Source organism: Pogona vitticeps, chromosome 2, assembly GCF_051106095.1.
Source record: "Pogona vitticeps strain Pit_001003342236 chromosome 2, PviZW2.1, whole genome shotgun sequence".
Lineage (NCBI taxonomy): Eukaryota > Metazoa > Chordata > Lepidosauria > Squamata > Agamidae > Pogona > Pogona vitticeps.
The window spans coordinates 33,698,309-33,716,422 of record NC_135784.1 but is presented as its reverse complement, the minus strand read 5'-3'; the positions used below and the strand labels follow the sequence as shown (position 1 = coordinate 33,716,422).

General features: G+C 46.0%; 1 protein-coding gene across 3 annotated transcripts in view; it reads right to left on the bottom strand.

Annotated features, from left to right (window-relative positions):
• Positions 1 to 4,828: 4,828 nt before the first annotated feature.
• Positions 4,829 to 18,114, bottom strand: part of SETD5 (SET domain containing 5) — a 67,253-nt gene continuing 53,967 nt past the window's right edge. For 2 of the 3 annotated variants that reach the window (XM_020808830.3, XM_078388779.1), the window contains exons 18-24: positions 17,601 to 17,842; positions 13,842 to 13,898; positions 10,756 to 11,211; positions 9,827 to 10,101; positions 7,074 to 7,207; positions 6,506 to 6,594; positions 4,829 to 6,343 (exon numbers count right to left, since the gene is read on the bottom strand). In XM_020808830.3, coding sequence (XP_020664489.3) covers positions 5,678 to 6,343; positions 6,506 to 6,594; positions 7,074 to 7,207; positions 9,827 to 10,101; positions 10,756 to 11,211; positions 13,842 to 13,898; positions 17,601 to 17,842 — 1,919 coding nt within the window. In that variant the 3' untranslated portion in view covers positions 4,829 to 5,677. The remainder of the gene's footprint in view (positions 6,344 to 6,505; positions 6,595 to 7,073; positions 7,208 to 9,826; positions 10,102 to 10,755; positions 11,212 to 13,841; positions 13,899 to 17,600; positions 17,843 to 18,114) is intronic. The other variant, XM_020808831.3, reaches the window with a different exon arrangement.

The window sequence follows — 18,114 nt, the reverse complement described above, 5'->3', positions numbered from 1 at the left end:
GACACCTTAGGGTGGTGAGCCCTCCAATGCTGGAGGCATTCAAGAGAAAATTGGACAACCATCGATCAGATCTGCCTTGATTTGGATTCGTGCACAGAGCAGGGGGGTTGGATTTTATAGGCTCCTTCCAACTCCATAATTCTAAGGAGCAAATAAACTGTGGATTCTAAAATGGTAGGAAAGGCAGTGATGAACCACAGTTGTGAAGCTCCACATCAGAAATCAGACACTCTGGCCAGCCGTGCTCAGTCAAGCTTTTGAGGCTCACTCCATTTGATACTTGCCTGAAACAGTAAAGCTAGTTCAAAGAGTGTTGAAAGATTATTTTTTTGGAAGAATCCCATATGGCAAAATTAATTTCTTACTGGAATGTACAAAACATTTAAAGCTTGGCTTTGCACATGTCTATTATTATATTGTGGATAGTTTTAAAAAATTCCTGTCAGTCTTGTGTGGTTTCCACGTTTACCCAATTGTACTCAATTCACACACTAAGCATCAAGGGCCCACAGAGTGGTGATGGTTTATCAGCATCACATAAAGTTCCTAATAGGAAACCTAGGATGTTATTTTGTCTGGACGTTCAGTGATGTTTTCAAGAGTGGTAAGTGATATTATATTGGGATGTGACTTTTTTCCATCAAGGTACTGAGAATTAGTGCCCCTTTTGTGTAATGGTTTCAGTATTTTCACAGGATATTGGTATGGACAGAAACTGCATTTATTAATTTTAAAGTACTTTGATACTGTTCAGTCATACCACCAGGATAGTTTACAAAATGATTAACTGTTAATCAGTGTTAAGGTTGTATATAAGAAACTCAGGAAAAAAGAATGGTCACAGCTGGGCAACAAAGGTAGGCAGACCAGGCAAACCATTTTTTAAAAAGAGCATTTTACAGTTGGCTGGGTAGCTCAGGGGTTTTGGCTTCTGGCTGCAGAGTAAAAAATTGGGAGTCTGATTTCCCCACTGTGCCTCCTGAAAGCAGAGCCAGCCTGGGTGGCCTTGGGCAAGCTGCACAGTCCCAGGGTGCCCCCAGATAAAGGGAATGGTAAACCACTTCTGAGTACAGTACTCTGTACCTTGAAAACCTGGAAAAGAGTTGCTGTAAGTCAGAATTGACTTAATGGGACATTATCATTATTACCACTGGAATGATACCAAAGAGAAAGCTCTTTCTCTGACCAACCCTCCTGGAAGAATTACGACAGATACAGAGCTTGGAAAAGTTATTTTTTTTAGAATACACTGCCTCCTAAAATGCTGGCGGGGGGATTCTGGAACTTGTAATCCCAAAGCCAATTTTTTTTCCAACTTCTGGAGATATGCACACATTCCCAGCTCAATGCTACTATGCAGAAGGCAAAGGGCCAAAATCTGAAGTGGCTGGTGTCTGCAACTATAGGTGAGGCAGATGGTACACAGCAGCCAAAGGTCCGTAGAACGGGTGTGGGTGTGTCACAAATAGAGAGGTTACTTACCTGTAACGAGTGGTCCTCTGTGAATCCACACAAATGGGTTTCACTGCGCCTGCGCAGGACTCCTCGGAATATTCTAGAGCTTAAAAAGACGTAATTAGCAGGACATTCCCCCATGGTGTGCATGCTCCGCCAACCCATAACACCTCAGTCCCAGAATGTCCACCACTGTCAAGGCTCTGACTCCAACAAGCTCAGAACACCAAGTGATGGATAGTGGGGAGGATGGGCGGGATGTGTGGAGTCACAGAGGACCACTCAAAGAACTATGGTTACAGGTAAGTAACCTCTTTGTGGCCTCTGTGAATGCACATAATTGGGTGATCGGCAAGCTCACTTACCAGAAGGCCGTCACGCCAACAATGAAGTCAGCACAGTTCTCCAAAAACTTGCTTCCTTCCTGGCCCCGACATCAAGATGATAATGCATCACAAAAGTCGAGAGTGTAGACCAAGTGGCCGCTCGACAGATGTCAGGGACCTCAATGCCATGCCACCAAGCTGTAGAAGTTGCCATATCTCTCGTGGAGTGCGCCTTTGGCACCTCTGGCAGAGCCTTGACTGCCAAGTCATAAGCTAAAGTAATAGCAGAGACAATCCACCTTGAGACTGTCAGCGAGGAGGCAGGAGAGCCCTTTTCTGAGCCGTGGAAGCACACAAAGAGTCTGGGAGAAGTTTGAAATTTCTTAGTCCTGGAAATATAAAATGCTAAGGCACGACAAACATGGAGGGAGTGGAGCATGCGCTCAACATCAGAAGAGAGATTTGGAAACAATGCTGGAAGGATTAACAGTTGATTAACATGAAAATCTGAAATCACCTTGGGAAGAAAGGATACATCAGGATATAATACAATGCTGTAAGGTGTAGGGAGTCAAGGTCGGGATGACAAATTCGGCCTTCGTCCCGAGTCAGAAGGGATGGTTGAAGAGGTAATCTCAGGAAGTTGGTAGCCATGGCTCGGAGAGTGGTGAACTACGGTTGTAGAGGCCACCATGGTGCTACTAGAATGGCATCGGAGCTCAGCTGACAGAGCCTGACTATCGTTCGCTGGATGAGAGGAACGGGCAGAAAGAGATAAAGAAGGCTGTTGCCCCACTCCACCATGAAAGCATTGCCGATGAGTTCTCTCCTCTTCTTCCCCGAGAGCTGTACTTAACTGCATTTGGAGTTGACCTGAGTGGTGAAGACCTTGAGACCTGGTGTTCCCCACCGACTGCAGAGATGAGAAAAAACGGCGGCATTGAGGGTCCATCGTGGATTTGGGTGGAAAGACAGCTCAGATGGTCTGCAACCTCATTCTTTTCTGTAGCTACATGAAGAGCCACAGGAAAGACATGGTGATTGTAACACCATTCCCACAGCTGAATCGCTAAATATAGAAGATTCAAAGAATGGGTGCCACCCTGTTTGTTGATGTAATACAGGGTGGTCATACTGGCCGTGATGACCTGGACGCTGCGACCAGCTATGAGAAATTGGAAAGCTTGGAAGGATTTGATGACTGCTAGCAACTGTAGGCAATTGATGTGCACCAGTCTCTCTGAGCCTGACCACAAGGCGTGGATCTCACGATGACCGCAGTGCGCACCCCATCCTATCTAACTGGCATCTGTTGTGACCTATATTGTCAGCTGGATATGTCTGAATGGGTGGCCCACCAGGAGATGAGGGACAAAGGTCCACCAGGTAAGTTGGCGAGCTCACTCCGGGGTCACCAGTAGATGCTTGGAAGGATGATCTAGCAAAAGGTCGAACTGGGACAGGTACCAAGTCTGTAAGGACTGGATCTTCAGTTGTGCATATTGGAGCACAGACGTAGTTGAAGCCATCAGACCTAGCAGGTGCTGCATATGGTAAATGGTGACTGTGGTGCAATGCTGAAAGGGGCGAATGGCTCGCCTTAACCTGAGTATTCTTTCTGAAGGGGGAAATACCATGGCTACGATGGAATCAAGATGCGCCCCAATGTAATCTGCGATGGCTTGAGATGAGATTTTTTGTAATTGACTTGCAGGCCAAGGTCTGCCAGAGTCTGAAGAACAAAAGTAGAGTCCTGTGCAGGCGCAGTAAAACCCATTTGTATGCATTCACAGAGGCCATGAAGAAGAAAGCACTGGGGGCAAAACACTTACACATATAGGTAGGCAAGTCAGCACCCACAGTTACACACAGAGTACAGCTCAGGAGCATAGCATCTGCCTTGCTTGCAAAGCAGAACAGTACAGAAGTGGAATCAGCAGAATTTGTGGGCCATTCATTAATTAGTATTAAGTACCAGACAGGAGGTGTGCTAAAATCCTTCCCTTTGCTCCTGGAAGCCTCTTCAACTTCCCTTCTAGTGAGCCTTAGAGATTTTAACACATACAACTATAAGAAGAGTGCCTCCAGTGAGGGCTGGAATCTTGGACCTTGGACTTTGCTGTACAGCAAGAACCCAAAGTCCCTTTTTTTTCCTTCCATGTGAAACAAAACTTCACTTCATCCCGGAACAAAGAAAGATGAGGGATGTACGGTGATTTTCAAGTTAAGTATTTTATTATCAAAATTATTACATCTCTTGTGAAAGTTCAAATGTTACAGCACAGTGTACAACTCCATTTGAGGGCAGCACTGCAGCCCCCCTCCCCATGGTTTTCTGATGGCTTCCCGGCACCCAGCAGATGCAGGAAAGTCCTTCATCCCCACCAGTTCTTCTCCACGGTCCTCCTCTCTTGCATTGCTCACCCGACAAGGCATGCTCAGCATGACAGGAAGGGAGGCTGCAAAGCCCAGTGAAGTTGACACCCTTTTTATACAGTATAGAGGGACACCCGCACGCCGGGTGACAAGTTCCATCCCCAACACGCTCACAGCCAGACACGTTTGATGAAAGGGTTTTCTTCTTCTTCTTCTCTGCTTTGATAATTTTAAAAGTCTCCCCTAAGTTGAAAGAACACCTGATTTCAGTGAGTTAGAGAAACTTTGTAACAGTCCTAATTAAAAACAAAACCAAAAACAAAAGAGAAACAAAAATAGAGACTGTGCATCTGAGATAGGAGGGAAGACATGCTCACAGCATTATCTTGTCCAAGATGAAAGGAGAAGGTCCATGGCAGCACCGGGGGGGGGGGGGTTAGACCTGCCTGATATTTTGCTAGCCTACTATGGTTATAACTGAATATAAAATTAGATAAATAATAACACACGCTTGATAGTAAACAAGTGAGAAAAGCTGTTAATTCTGTGGAAGTGGCTAGAGCACCTGCTGCTCTTGGACCTCAGAGGATGGTAGCAGTCACCTCTCCCAGGCACTCTGCGATGGATTTTTTTTTTTTTTTTTTGACAACAGGAGCAGCAGCAGTACCAATAGCACCGGAATGAGCACTTCTCTCACCACCATCCAGAGGTGGGCTGAACAGGCTCCGAGAGGCACAGCAATGAAGCTGTTCCCTCTGACAAACTACCCTGCTTCCCCTGCCACAGCACTGCCCTCTCAAATGGCACCATCACGGCTGCTTTGGCAGGCATGGCCTACTGCTTGCAAAAGGCCCCTTCCAGTGACCTGGTACTGATGGATAGCGATGGTCTGCAAGAAACACAGGTTTACCCTGCCTTGCCTTCTCTCCCTCTGCCCCTCACACTCACACTCTCTCTCTCACACACACATACACATGCATGCACTCCCACTGCTACCAGCCCTGCATCCTATGACTCTCTGCACACAGCCTGAACACCAAATATGCTCTTGCTGGAAACTGGAATGATCAGAATGGATTATACTTCCCACCCTCCCCAACCCCAGCACATTCTGGGAACCCAACCCTGCAGAGAGCACTTTGGGATTTCAATCAACGCCCCCCTCCCCTACCTCCCCTCCCCCTGCTTTTGTTTTCTTTTCTTCTGATTTGCACTGGTTTCATATTCAAGCTCCCCCGACCTGCCCAGAGACTACAGCTAAGGGCTCAGTTAGGCGACCCAGGCCATGCCGCTCAGCACCATTGGCATTCTACAACGTACCCAGGCATCAGGGAGATGCTTTGCTACAGACTCTGCCACAGCGGCCTTCTCTTTTCCAAAGCCAGGGGTGGCCGGTTCGCTGGCAGTGTTCTCTTGCTCATATATCCCAGAGCCTCAGTCTCTGGCCCTTTGCCAGCCCAGGATCCCTCCCCTATGAGAGCTGTTGCCAAAAGGAGCAGGAGGGCTATCCTGCCTCGACCCTAGGAAAGGCCTGTCTGAGTCTTGACGCCTGACCCTGGAAGTTGCTGCAGTCGGTACTGGTGGATGCTGCCTCCTCCTCCTCCTCCTGCTGCCCCTCCTCGGTGCGAGTAGTGCTGCGAGTTGGAAAGTGCTGCGGCTCTGGAGCTTGGGTAAAGAGCAATGGGGGCGGAGGCCGGAGGGTTAATAGTCCGCAAGTCTGACTGAGAGGGTCGACATGATGATAACGAAGATGACGAGGAGGAGGAGGCGGAGGAAGAGGAGGAGGAGGAGGAGGAGGAAGAAGTAGGAGTGCAGCCAGCAGTTCCCACGCAGGGATATGACCCTGATTCAGACGAGGACAAAGAGTCTGGAGCTCCTGTCTGGGCAGGGCTGGGGACAGCGGCCTGGGGACAGCCCTTCTTCAGAACACCAGGGCCAGGATGCTGCTGCTGGCTATTCCCATAGTATCCAGAATTCCCTGCAAACAGAGCCGAGGAGTCCGTGGAGATGGAGGAGGAAGCAGAAGAGAGGGAGGGTTCCGAAGAACTGAGAGGTGGAAGATGCCCTGTTTTCTGGGGCTGAGACCGGTAGCTGTATCCGGGCGAGGGGACAGGGTGTCCTCGGTAGGGGGAGGAGCTCTGAAGGAGGCCCTGCGATTCGGCCCGAGGGCTGTCAGACTGCAAGAGCTGAAAGGGAAGGATCAGACATAATCACACAATCCAGGCCACATGTTTAGAGCCCCACCCAGCCATCTTACATCCCCATCTAAAAAAGCTTAGAGCCTCTCAGAGCCAGAGAGTTAAAGTATGCAGACCCCCACCACGTAATAAGGATGTTTCCTCACATACCTGGTAGCTGTATCGAGAAGGACTGTAAACTGTAGCTGGTCCCTTGAGGGAAGAGCTGAGGGGATCTGGCAAGTCTCCTTCCACACCATCTAGAAATCAGAGCACAGGCAGGCTAGGTTTAGGAATTGGCACATACCTGAACAAGCCCTGATCCAGAGCTGGAATGGAGATAGAAGGCCCTCAGAATAGCCACATTCTAAAATAAACAGACCAGCAAAACAAAAACAAAACTACAACCATCAGATAAATTCTCTAGATCTGGAAAAAGAGCTCAGAGGAGCAAGCAGCTTTCCAGATCATTTTGCCCAATCCTTGGCTTAAAACAAGAAATCCAGAACGAAAAGGTTTCCAACAGATGGCTGCCTAACCTGTGGTGTAAGACCTAGTAATATGCAGAGAACTGCAAGGCCTTGCAGAAATTATTCAGAGGACAAAGACTAACAGACAGATTTATTGTTCAGAATATATTGTAGAAGATCACACCTGTCTAGTAAGAACAAGTCCAAAGTGCGTCAAAGACAGGGGTTGCTCTGACCATGTTCATCTGCCATACCTGGGGCTCCTTTACCTGATTCTCTTTCGCCTATGCTGTCCCGAGTTGGTGAGGGATCTCCCCTCTGGCATATTTTTGCACTGCTGCGCAAAACCTTCTCCAAAATCCCACGGCCTTCTCTGAGCCGCTCCACTGAAGTGGGTACCATCCTAAAGCAGAACACAAGACAGGAAAAATTGAAACATCAGTCCATGTCAATATGTTGGTCTTGACCCTTGGTGCATTTTATGTTTTCTGGAATTACTCAAGAACAGACAAAAGTACAAATATATACCGCTTTTAAAAGTCAGAAGCTGCCCCTTGTGCTCTAGACGGGGCTCATTCTGTTGTGTTCCCCCAACTCATAGACATGATGCATATTTCTATACTTTGCACAATGTACACATTAAACCTCATGCTCAATCTACATTGTACTATACTTGTTGGACCATGTACCATTTTCACTTCCAGGGCTGAGTGGGAACTGCCTCAGATCAGCTAGAAATGATCATTTAAACATGAATAAAATGTGATCAAACGGTAATGCTGGATATTGCTGGAACAACTAATAGCAAAGGCCACGGTGTAAGGGTTATCAGTAGAGATGGGGGTATTCGTATACGAATAACCCCTCACAGATGGCATTAACAAGGGCCCAGATCCATGGGCTCTGGGATGGTCCACTCACCGATCTGACGCGGACGGCGCGATTCTACCAATGGCTCAGCAGTGCGTGATCCGCTCGCCACTTCTGGCAGAAGGTGGGAGGACAAGCCTCGTTACAAGGTCGAAGAGTGGCAAGTGGATCACGCGCTGCGGAGCCATTCATAGAATCACGCTGTCTGCATCAGATCGGTGAGTGGACTGTCCGGCCCCATGGGGCTGGACCCTTGTTAACGCCACCTGCGCGGGGATATTCTTATTCGTATACGAATACTCCCATCTCTAGTTATCAGCACACAAGAATATTAACAATTGCTACCCACTACTCATATCAGGGGTTTTCACCTGAATCAATGCCTTTGCTAAAAAAAAAAAAAAAAAAGATTTTGGAGCAGTTATGCTGGCAGTGTGGATTAGCAGAAAAAAATTCCAGTGTTTGGAACAGCAGGAATAAATATAATCTCTGTACTGTAAGATTTTCTAGTTATCAACTGAGTATAGGTTTGAGGTTTCAGAAGCAAAAGATTCTGCAACTCTATTTTACCATGATTGGTTCATTAAGATGATTTCAAATCAGGAATTTTCTATGGGAACATGTTAGTCTGTTTGAGCACCAAAAAGGTTTTGTGGCACATTTAAAACAAACAGATTTCAGCATGAGCTTCTGTGGATTACAAACCACCTCCTCAAACACGTAAGATAAAATCCAACTTAAGTTTTTGTAATATATCTTGACTTCAGCCCAGCCAAGATTTTAACAAAGCGAAACAGGACTTCATTACTGCAAAGCCACTGGAATTGGGGGGGGGGGGAGAGTTTCTAGCAGCTGATTACACAGGTAACAACATATCTAACACTGAGCTCAGATATCAGAAAGCATTGCAGGTTGCTTATGGCAGCTACATCAATACATGGCAAAGAAGAACAAAATACAACTCCTAAAGCTTTGAATGCCAAATTCTAAATGTAAGCAACATTAGGGCAATTGGCTGTGGTAGATAAACAGAGCCTCTATGTTCACAAAGCAACTTGGCTTTTCTGAATACCAAATGCTTGCAGGGGACAAGCAAGAGGCAAGGTCTTTGCTTTAGCTTCTGTGAAGTTATTTGAATCTTCTTCTAGTCACAAATTTGATAGCACAGGAGAAGGTACAAGGATGTTTGTAGGGGTAAGATACACAATGGAGCAAATGGGAACAATGCCCCATAAAAAGGAACAGTTGTGATAAGTCCTCTTCCTGTCACTTATCTAGGTCTTCTTGGTAATCCTTTCCTTCAGTTTTCCTATTTAACCTATGGATATACAGCCATGAGTGGTACAAGTCTACTTTTTAATTTTTTTTAAAGGATGTTGGTTTTTTTCCAGAATTCTGATGTAAATCTTGAATGTCACAATGAGATGCTATTGTATCTAAGCAGTAAACCACCTCTCTCTCTCTCTCTCTCTCTGTGTGTGTGTGTGTGTGTGACTATCAGCAACTTGATTTGAGAAAATTGTATTTTCAGCCCAACCTACTGCCAGGGGGTAAAGTGAAGTAACTCCATTTATATTACCCTAAAGCTGAAATGATGGGATACAAACATGTAAACAATGAGTTGTTGGGACAAGACCTCCACAATGAATAACCACACCACAATGGAAGACAGACATGTTGCTTCGAGGGCCGCTTAATTTTTCCTTTGAGGATCACTCCCCAGGATTGGGAGATTTCTGTTGTAACCTTCTATCACCTGTCTCATGCTCCCCATTCAGTTTCAAAAAATGCAATTACAGCTGCAGCATCAAGGCAAAAAGATTTCTGTCTAAGGTTTCTCAAGCCTATGTTAGAAAATAAAATAAAAAATAGAATGAAATAAAATAAAAAAATCAGGGAACTGGCATTTGTTTGCATAATTTTGCTGCTCCATAAACTCCTAAGAGGGGAAGATGGGGACACAACACAAGCATTACGGTGTTCTGGTGCTGCCAGGATGGTAAGTAAGGTAGTACAAATGCTGTACTGAGCACACAAAGAACACAAGGGAAGTAAGCCAGAAAGCTTTCCGGAGAATCTCATAGAAAAGGTCCCAAGAGAAAAATTTTGCACGTTTTCCTTCCTGAGCTCGAAGGGCAAGGCTAGCACTCACCATCGACTGCTGATGCTGTCCTGGGACTTGCAGTGTGTGGTCCCTCTTGGTTCGGGTGGGACGACTTCCTCAAGATGCGACAGGGAGGAATGTGAGGGAGAGAAGCTATGTTGGGGCGACGACAGCGTCCGGGCTCCTGAGCCCGTCACAATGCCTGCCTCCATCTCTGCCCCACAACAGCTGCTCCCCGGTCGGGTTGGTGTCCCTGTACATCGGGCAGAATCCCCACCTTCCTTGGCTTCTTGCTTTCGCTTGCGATACTCCAGCAGAGACACCTGCAGGAGAAAAGACAGTCAAAACCAGGATCACAGCCTCATTCACAGATCAAGAAATTGCTCTCCCCACCCACCCACCCTCAATAACTGAATCACAATGTAATTTCTCACTCAGGGATGACCTGGTAGATATAACCTGCCAGCCCTTGGAATGCAGTCTGTTTCTTGGATTGGCTGCACCAGAAAGGAATCTGTTCTCCAGCCTATGGTCAGCAGCAACCACAGGGCTAAAACTAGAATCTGTCACATGCTGGCTTCTAAGATCCAGCTTAGACTGGATCAAAAAGTGCAGCCAAACTAACCACATTCTTCAGGATGACAGGAAGCCTGAGAGCAAAATAAATCACAAAGTAAGTGACTCTCTTGAGGAGCAGCCTCTGTGTGCCATTACAACTCTGCATCCAAAGGCATCCATCTGTCCACTGCGATCCTCACCTCTGACCGCTGCCTCAGCTCTTTTTCCTACCCCGTGTGATTGGACTATGCAGAGTTTCTTGTAGTTGCCATTCAAACCACATTCTTCAGTATATGGCTGCCCCCACAATACCACGTACTCACCCCAGAATTCATGACTTTTGAGCACCTCTCCCTCTCAGCAGGGCCTGCCACATCTCCAGCTCCCCCCTGCTCTTTCCATTCAGGTCAGATACTTGCCTTTTTCCTCTGTGGAGGATTCTGGGGGGCAGATGTGACCCCTTCGCAACTTCGCTCTCCACAAGGGGCCATGGGTCCATGCACCACCTCTTTCAGCAGCACCTGCTCGTGCCTGCCAAAGTATCCTTCGGCAGGAGAACTGCAACTGCCCCGCTCGGGATTCAGAGGCTTCCCATCCGCTAATTGTGGAGATTCCCGTAGCAAGGCCTCTGCCCGGGGCATCGCATTCAAAGGGGAAAAGGCATACATTAAGTTAAACTCTGTCCGAAAAGCCTGCTCAGAGCTTTGGAGCAGTGTCTGCGCTTCTCCGCTCTTCCCTGGGAAGCTGGTCTCTGACGGCTGGGATGTGGGATCGGAAGGCCCCAAAGGCAGCAGCAACCGTCTCTCGGAGCAGCTGTTTGCACTGGCATCCACAAATCCTGCCTTGGGGACATCGTGGTCTGTTCTGAGGCAGAGCTAGAAGGGCCAACATGAGTAGGGCATGGGGAGGACAGGGAGGGAAAGGAAATACGGAAGAGGGTAGAGAACCAGGTGAAAGGGGCAGACAGAGAGAAAGATTTAAGTTGCAAATGGTCCCCCCCCTTCTCTGAAGAGCACACACTGCTTGCCCACTACTTGTTCCTGACTCACTATAGTCTCCTGCCAGTCTTGCTTGGCTCTCCATTCTGTCTGTTCTGTCAGCCGCAGTTACTTTCCTCTTTGAGGCTGCAGACTTTTCTGGAGACTAAATACACTTGCAGCCTTCTACCTTCACCCCAACCCAGACTGGGCAGAGAGTTTGGTGCTCATGAGAGCCTTTGTCTGTTCCCCCCCCCCCCCCATTTAACACAATAATCTCACAACCATTTCAATAAAAGGTGAAGAATCAACAAAAAGACCAAAGCAAGCAAGTACACCACACGCATCAGGAATGCTCACCAACCAATTCTGTCACAAGTAAAACTATCGCAGCCACACAGTGCAGGCACACTTCCCCCTCGCCACCCAAGACTCCTCTTTCTAAGAGGAGATCTCCTAAACACACATTGCCTTTTTAAATGCATGGTAAAGAATCTGGCCTTGAAATAATGGAATATAAGCCCTGAACAGAATTCTAGGTTCTCCGGCATTTTCACGTCCTGGAGCTGGTTCCCCTTCTTGATAAAGTGCGGGTGGATTAGAAGTGCAGCAACCATAACTTAGTGGGAGGGCACATGCTCGGCATGCAGGAGGTCCCAAATTCAGCGCCTGCCATTATCCCAAAAAGGGCTGGAAAAACTCCTGCTTGAAAACTGGGGAGAGCCGCTACTAGTCTGCGTTGACAATCCTGGGCTTGGCGGACTCAATATAAAGTGGCTTCCTAGGTTCGCTGTATGTAGCCACACAGATTTGAAAAGAAGGGCAGAGAAATTTGAGGGTGGGCGTCATGCATCCTACCACCCTTTAACAAATATTACTTGATATCCATTCTTCCTTTTTATATGGCTTCCCATCAACCTATGTTTCTCAGGGTGGCTTCCATAACTGACAAGGTAACACAAAGCACAATTCACAGATGGAAAAATGAACCCTTAAAAAAAAAGCTCTCTGACAATGGAAAAACAAAACATTACCCTATAAAAGCTTAACACATCTATACAAAGACTTTTAAAGGGGTGGGTGAATGAAAAGAACTTCACCTCTCACCAGGAGGACAACCAAAAGGCACTGAACGGGCCTCTTCTACGAGGCTCCTTCAGCAGCTAGGGTGCAGTTAGTCAAGAGGGCTTGATCCCTCCGAGCCGTTGTCTCCTTCACTTCACACAGAGCAGGGCCACGGAAGGCAGCCTTCCGGTCTAGGTTGGTGTCCCTCAAGGGTGGGGCAAACATAGCCTTCCAGATGTTGTTCAACTGCAACGCCTAGTGACTTGACCGAGAGCACCGATGGTGAGGAAAGCTGGGAGTTGTAGTCCAACAACATCCGAAGAACGACAAATGTCCAGGCATGTGAGGCCCAAGCTTTAAATGTTAAAACTAGCAGTTTAAATTCAACCATAAATGGATTGGGTGTCAGTGCAGCTGATGAAGCAGCAACAGAATAGGATCACAGTTACCACGCCATTCTGAATAATCTTGGAAGCCCTTTTCAAGACCAACTGGAATTTCCAGAACAGCTCAAAGGGCAGTTCTGGCTACAAAAGCAAAGTAACAGTTACAGCTAAACTTCAGCCTCTAGGAAAGGTCCAGATCAGTGTGTGTCTGTATCTGTCTGTATTGTAGTTTCTCACCTCTTGATTGAAAGGCATCATTAACATGCATGGAGCTTCCTGAAAAAGCCCAGCCGTGTGAATGGCTCCCTTAACCCCTACCTTTTTTTTGTTTTTATGCCCCACCTACCCATAGGCTTCCTTTATGAAATCTTCATGCTGTTTTCCAGCAGTAACTATGCATTATATGATTTCATATATAATAATTTTAAAACAGGCTAAACCCAAAAGCAGAGTAATTTGAAGGTAACACCTTAATGAATAGCCTTGAATATGTAACATTTCTAACAATGTCTTCCTAAAGCTGAATTGTTCCTTGCTTCAAGGCTAAAAAAACTCAGCCCCAAACCCAGATAAATTGGCATCACACTTATTGATTTGCACAATGAACCTGAAGCCAGAATGTAGGATTTTTTTTTTTGTCAAATTTGGATTTATGGGTGTGGGGTGGGGTGGGGTGGGCACACAGAGCAGAAGTAATGGAAAAAGTGACCAGAGAATACAGCAAGTGCAACCATTTGAGAAGCCCTGTCTAACAATGAAGTGACTTCTATTAGGCACCAGAGTTTGTGTATCTTAAGTTTTCCTCTCCTCTTCTTCCTCACTGCTCCCATGGGAAGGCTACTTGAGAAGGATTAACAGGCAAGCTTTGTGTATTCCACCTCTATCTGCTTGACTGGCCCCTTCCTTCCCCTCCTCTTCTTTCTCCTCCTGAGCTTCCCCCCCTGCCCTTCCCACCAAGTGCGTGTACACGCACGCACGCACACACACGCTCGTACATACACACTCCCACACACTCACAAGCCACACAGACAAACTACACACACTCTCCACCTCCAATTGAGATGGTGTGATAACTACCTCGGGCGACAGGGACTCGGGCCTATGCGCAGGGGAACTCTCAGGGGAGGATACGTTCTAGGAGGGAAAAGCATCTCGTTATTCATCTAATTTTACAAGTCAAGAAGCAAAATAAAGTTTAAAAAAAAAACCAAGCTTAGAGGTTAGCCATAGCTATTCTGAAAAACAAAACGAAACAAAAACAGAGAGACTATCCTGGGGACTGGTCTTAGCAGTTAGGGGAACTAAACATGTTATATGGATTTCAGAGGCTAGGGAATTTAAAGACTAGGAGAAGCAGCAAGACAGGACCAGAGTTACTGCATCTCATGCTGCAACTTCAGGACTTATGTCAGAGAACAGTACAGAAATGTCTTGTTCTTTACGCTCTGGATATATCTGGGCTTATAACAGTTATCCTGGCATAACATGGGATAGAGCAAGCTGGCAACAATGCTCTATTAAATGCCATCACCAAATTCAAAGCACACTTTACTTTCATTAACAGACAGCGAGGCTGGGCAGGGCAAACGTAGGAGCTCTGCTTGATCAAGCCAAAGACTTATTTATAAGTTAGCATTCTGTTCCCATGGTGGCTAACGGGAAGCCTACGAACAGGACAGGAGCACACGAGCATCTTCTACATATGTCTCCCTGCAACCAGCATTCAAAGGCATAAAGCACACTGCCTCTGATGATGAAAGCAAATACAGAGCCATGACTAGTGAAGATTATTATCAGAAAAGGTTGCTGTTCTCTAAAATGGGCTATTGTACGGCACGCAAAGGGTACTCACTTCTTGTCTGAGCCATTAAAGTCATGGAAGCTAACTTCTTCTCCATAAATATAAGATTCTTCCAAATGTTCACAGTCCTGGGGTACCTTTCCTCACTCCCAGGTACAGGTTGTGGGAAAAGAACTTACAGGTAGAGCATGCTGGTTTATTAGGGCCACTAGCTTTGCTTTATATGAAGCATTATCTGTCATGTAGCCATGAGAAAACTTGTGCTAAAATCCTGCCATGCAGCTCCACATGTGTAATGGTGATAACATTGCCCTCAGCAGCAAATCGCGGCTAGCCGAAGGCTTCCTTTGGTGATTTTGAGATACTTGCCAACTCAACACTTTGTGTGCAAGTTCCGTGCACTCTGAAAAACCCTTGAATGAGTGACAATTTGTCACTCATGATGACATCACCACTGCTGCACATATGGCACTGTGCAACAGGATTTCAACCACTATCTGTGAGAAGTCCGACGAAAGGACCGTCGGCATGAGTGGTAGCAAGGAAGAGACAACATGGGGCTGGAAAACCTCTTGGCCATTCTATGAGCAACATAACGTTTTTCCTTTTATTATTTCAAAAGAGACGCATGTGTACAAGCTTATCAATAGTGAAGAAGTCAGGGATTCTTCACTCTCCAGAACTACCACAAAATCCCTCCGGGAGCAGCATTTCTCCTTGAGCACACCCTACAAGCTTATTCAAGTAGGCACTACTGAAAAAAGGGCTCCTCCTTTGATGTCACTATATCTTAATTGCCATTTGCCAAAAAAAAAAAAAAATCTACTTTGGAAATCTTTCTTAAAATCTGGTTGAGCCAAATATCACATTTAACATTTCAGCAATTCATGGAACAATAACTGGAGATAATTGTGATAAAATGCCTGCAGAAGGAATCTTTCATAGCTGTATCAACAAGTGTCTACTTGAACAACACAGGGCAAATTTTTTCTTGGGCTTCAAAATGGCAGCTGAGTAGAGCACAAGTGTTCAGTATCAGGCAAAACAATTTATCTGGGCTTTGGGCGATTACTGATTTCACATCTGTGTTAACTGCTCTCATGTTCATTGTGGTGTTTTAGCACTTTATGTACCTGACTGGGTTTTTTTTTCGGGGGGGGGGTTGCTCACAAGTTTTAGTGGCTGCTTCAAGTAATTTCAATTGATTTTATGTGCCATTTACTGATGAACTGATATTGTTTTTCCTGTTGTTTATATTTTGTTTTCATTCAGACCGCTAAGGATTTTTGTTTAAGTTCTTTAACTTTAGAAACATTTTGCTTATAGAAAGCATGAGTAGAACAAAGGAAAAAGGAAAAGCCTCAACAGAGAAGTGGAGGTAGGGTGGAAATCTAACACACTTCAAGACCTTTTCCCTACTCAGAGAAGATGAGGTAGGGGAGTGTTAGTTAGGCAACAGACCTGGTCACATATATTAGCAGTGGCGGCAGCAGAAGATCTCTTTCTTACAAGGAAGACAAAGCTTTGAAGCTTGACCTCCAAATCAGGAGCAAAAATTGGGACAAACACCCAACTTTAAGATTCAAATTCTTGGTAAAATCCCAAGCCTCCATCCCATAAGATTGGTGTAGTTAAGGGCACCCAGTCTTTATGGCCTCTGATGTGAACACCGTGACTCTTTGTTTCTTGCAACCCAATGAGTTCAAGTTTCCAGCTTGACATGAATGTGAACTGCAGGGAGGCCCAACAGGCAAAGATCAGGAGAGGTGATATTGGAAAACTACTTTCTAGTGGCATGTGGTTTCTCTCCATGGATAGCAACAGCAGAATTACAGAAAAAGCAGTAAATATGGCAAAATTATGTAAACCTGGAGAGATTGTGCAAACATTTTGTGGTGTTTATCATTCAGAGGTCAGAGAATTTAAATTCCATGGTCAAAGAGTCTAGACTGTCTTGGTGCAGATTTTCAGTGCAGAGAACACACAACCTAAGCTCAAAATCCAACCTCTGACAATGAGCCATCTCCTGTTGGATCCTCAGCCTATATAACTATGCCAAGAATTCTTCAAAACAGCAAAGGATCAAGATGCTAAAATTCCTGATCATCACTGATCCTGTTGTCACAAGAACAATCATTTTACAGGCCTCTGAGAAGGGTGGAAGCAGCAGGTTAAAGGAGCTCAACGGCCCCACGCTTTCCGGAAGTGAAAGAGCAGGCTGGAATCCTCCCCAGCCCAAACACATAGAAGAGATACAATAAAGGAAGGTAATGGGATGCTTCCAAATGTAGGCACTATCACTTGCTCATCTTGTGGAAAACTACAAAAACTGGGATCGCAAATGCCAATACTGGAAGTCATTCAGCCCTTGCACTCTTAAGGCCAGAATCCTGTGGACTAAAAACTGTACACACAACAATAAGTGTGGAAGCAGCCGTTCCTCCCTCCCTCCACTTTTTCTAGAGTGTCTCTCAGTGACTGATCTCACAATCATCAAGTGGCTGGTCATGCAACAGCCACCTTGGCAAGGGATGGGGTGGGGAAAAACTAGGCATGCAGCTTTTCCCAACAGCCTTCTAGCTTAAAAGTTTACAGAAGTTTTGAATAAGGAAGCCAAAGAAGCCAACATCATGCACATGAGGAACATTTTGAGATGCAATAAAACTTGAAGTTTGCAAAGCACAGGGTTTTGCTAAAAGGTTACATGCAGAAGAGAAGCATTCTAGAAACCAGCAACATATTATCCTGCTACCGGGAGCTGGTGGAGGAAGAAGCATATACAAGTGGGGGTTAAGAGAACAGGAGGGGGAGCAGTAGTGCTTCCGACAGCCTGTGACCTTCTGCACACTCTTGTATCTGTTTACTTTTTAAGAATAAAGGAGAAGAGGGACTCCAGTCCATTGGTGCCTGACTGCAGGAGAGAACATTAAAACAACAACAACATCTAAACACCTCTGAAGTCTAACTGGACCCCTTTTGATTCACATATCCTAAGTCAGCAGACTTAGCATCACTCACTTCCAGTCCCGACTTACCTCAAACTGTAATGGAGTATTGCAACGACTAGCAGCCAAGGAGGGAATCGGTGAGAAGATCACCCCACAGCTACTCCGAACTTCCTCCTCTCCTGGCACAGATGAGGAGGGTGTGGTGAGATGTGGGCTCAGGGAGGGATCAGGAAGTGGGGGAGTGACAGGAGACAGCGGTCTCAACAGTTTGTTAATGCTCTGTTCCATCAAATAGCGAGACTTCCACTTCTTCAGGGGGCTCAGTAACTCTGAAAGGCAACATATAATACAAATAGTGACTCTCCATGATAAAATCCTAATTGGTCCTCAAGATCTGCTCTCGCTATGGCAGGGATGGGGGAAAGTGCCGTTTATGGGCTGCATGCATGTTGCCTCAGCACCATCAATGTGTTCCCAATACTGCCTTTTCATCCCTCTTCACTTGAAAAACCCTGCCATGTTTTTGCTTCCCTGTTCCTACGCATTTCTAACTTCCTCAGATGGACATCTCTTCAACTCAGATGGCAAACTCCTGAGGGAA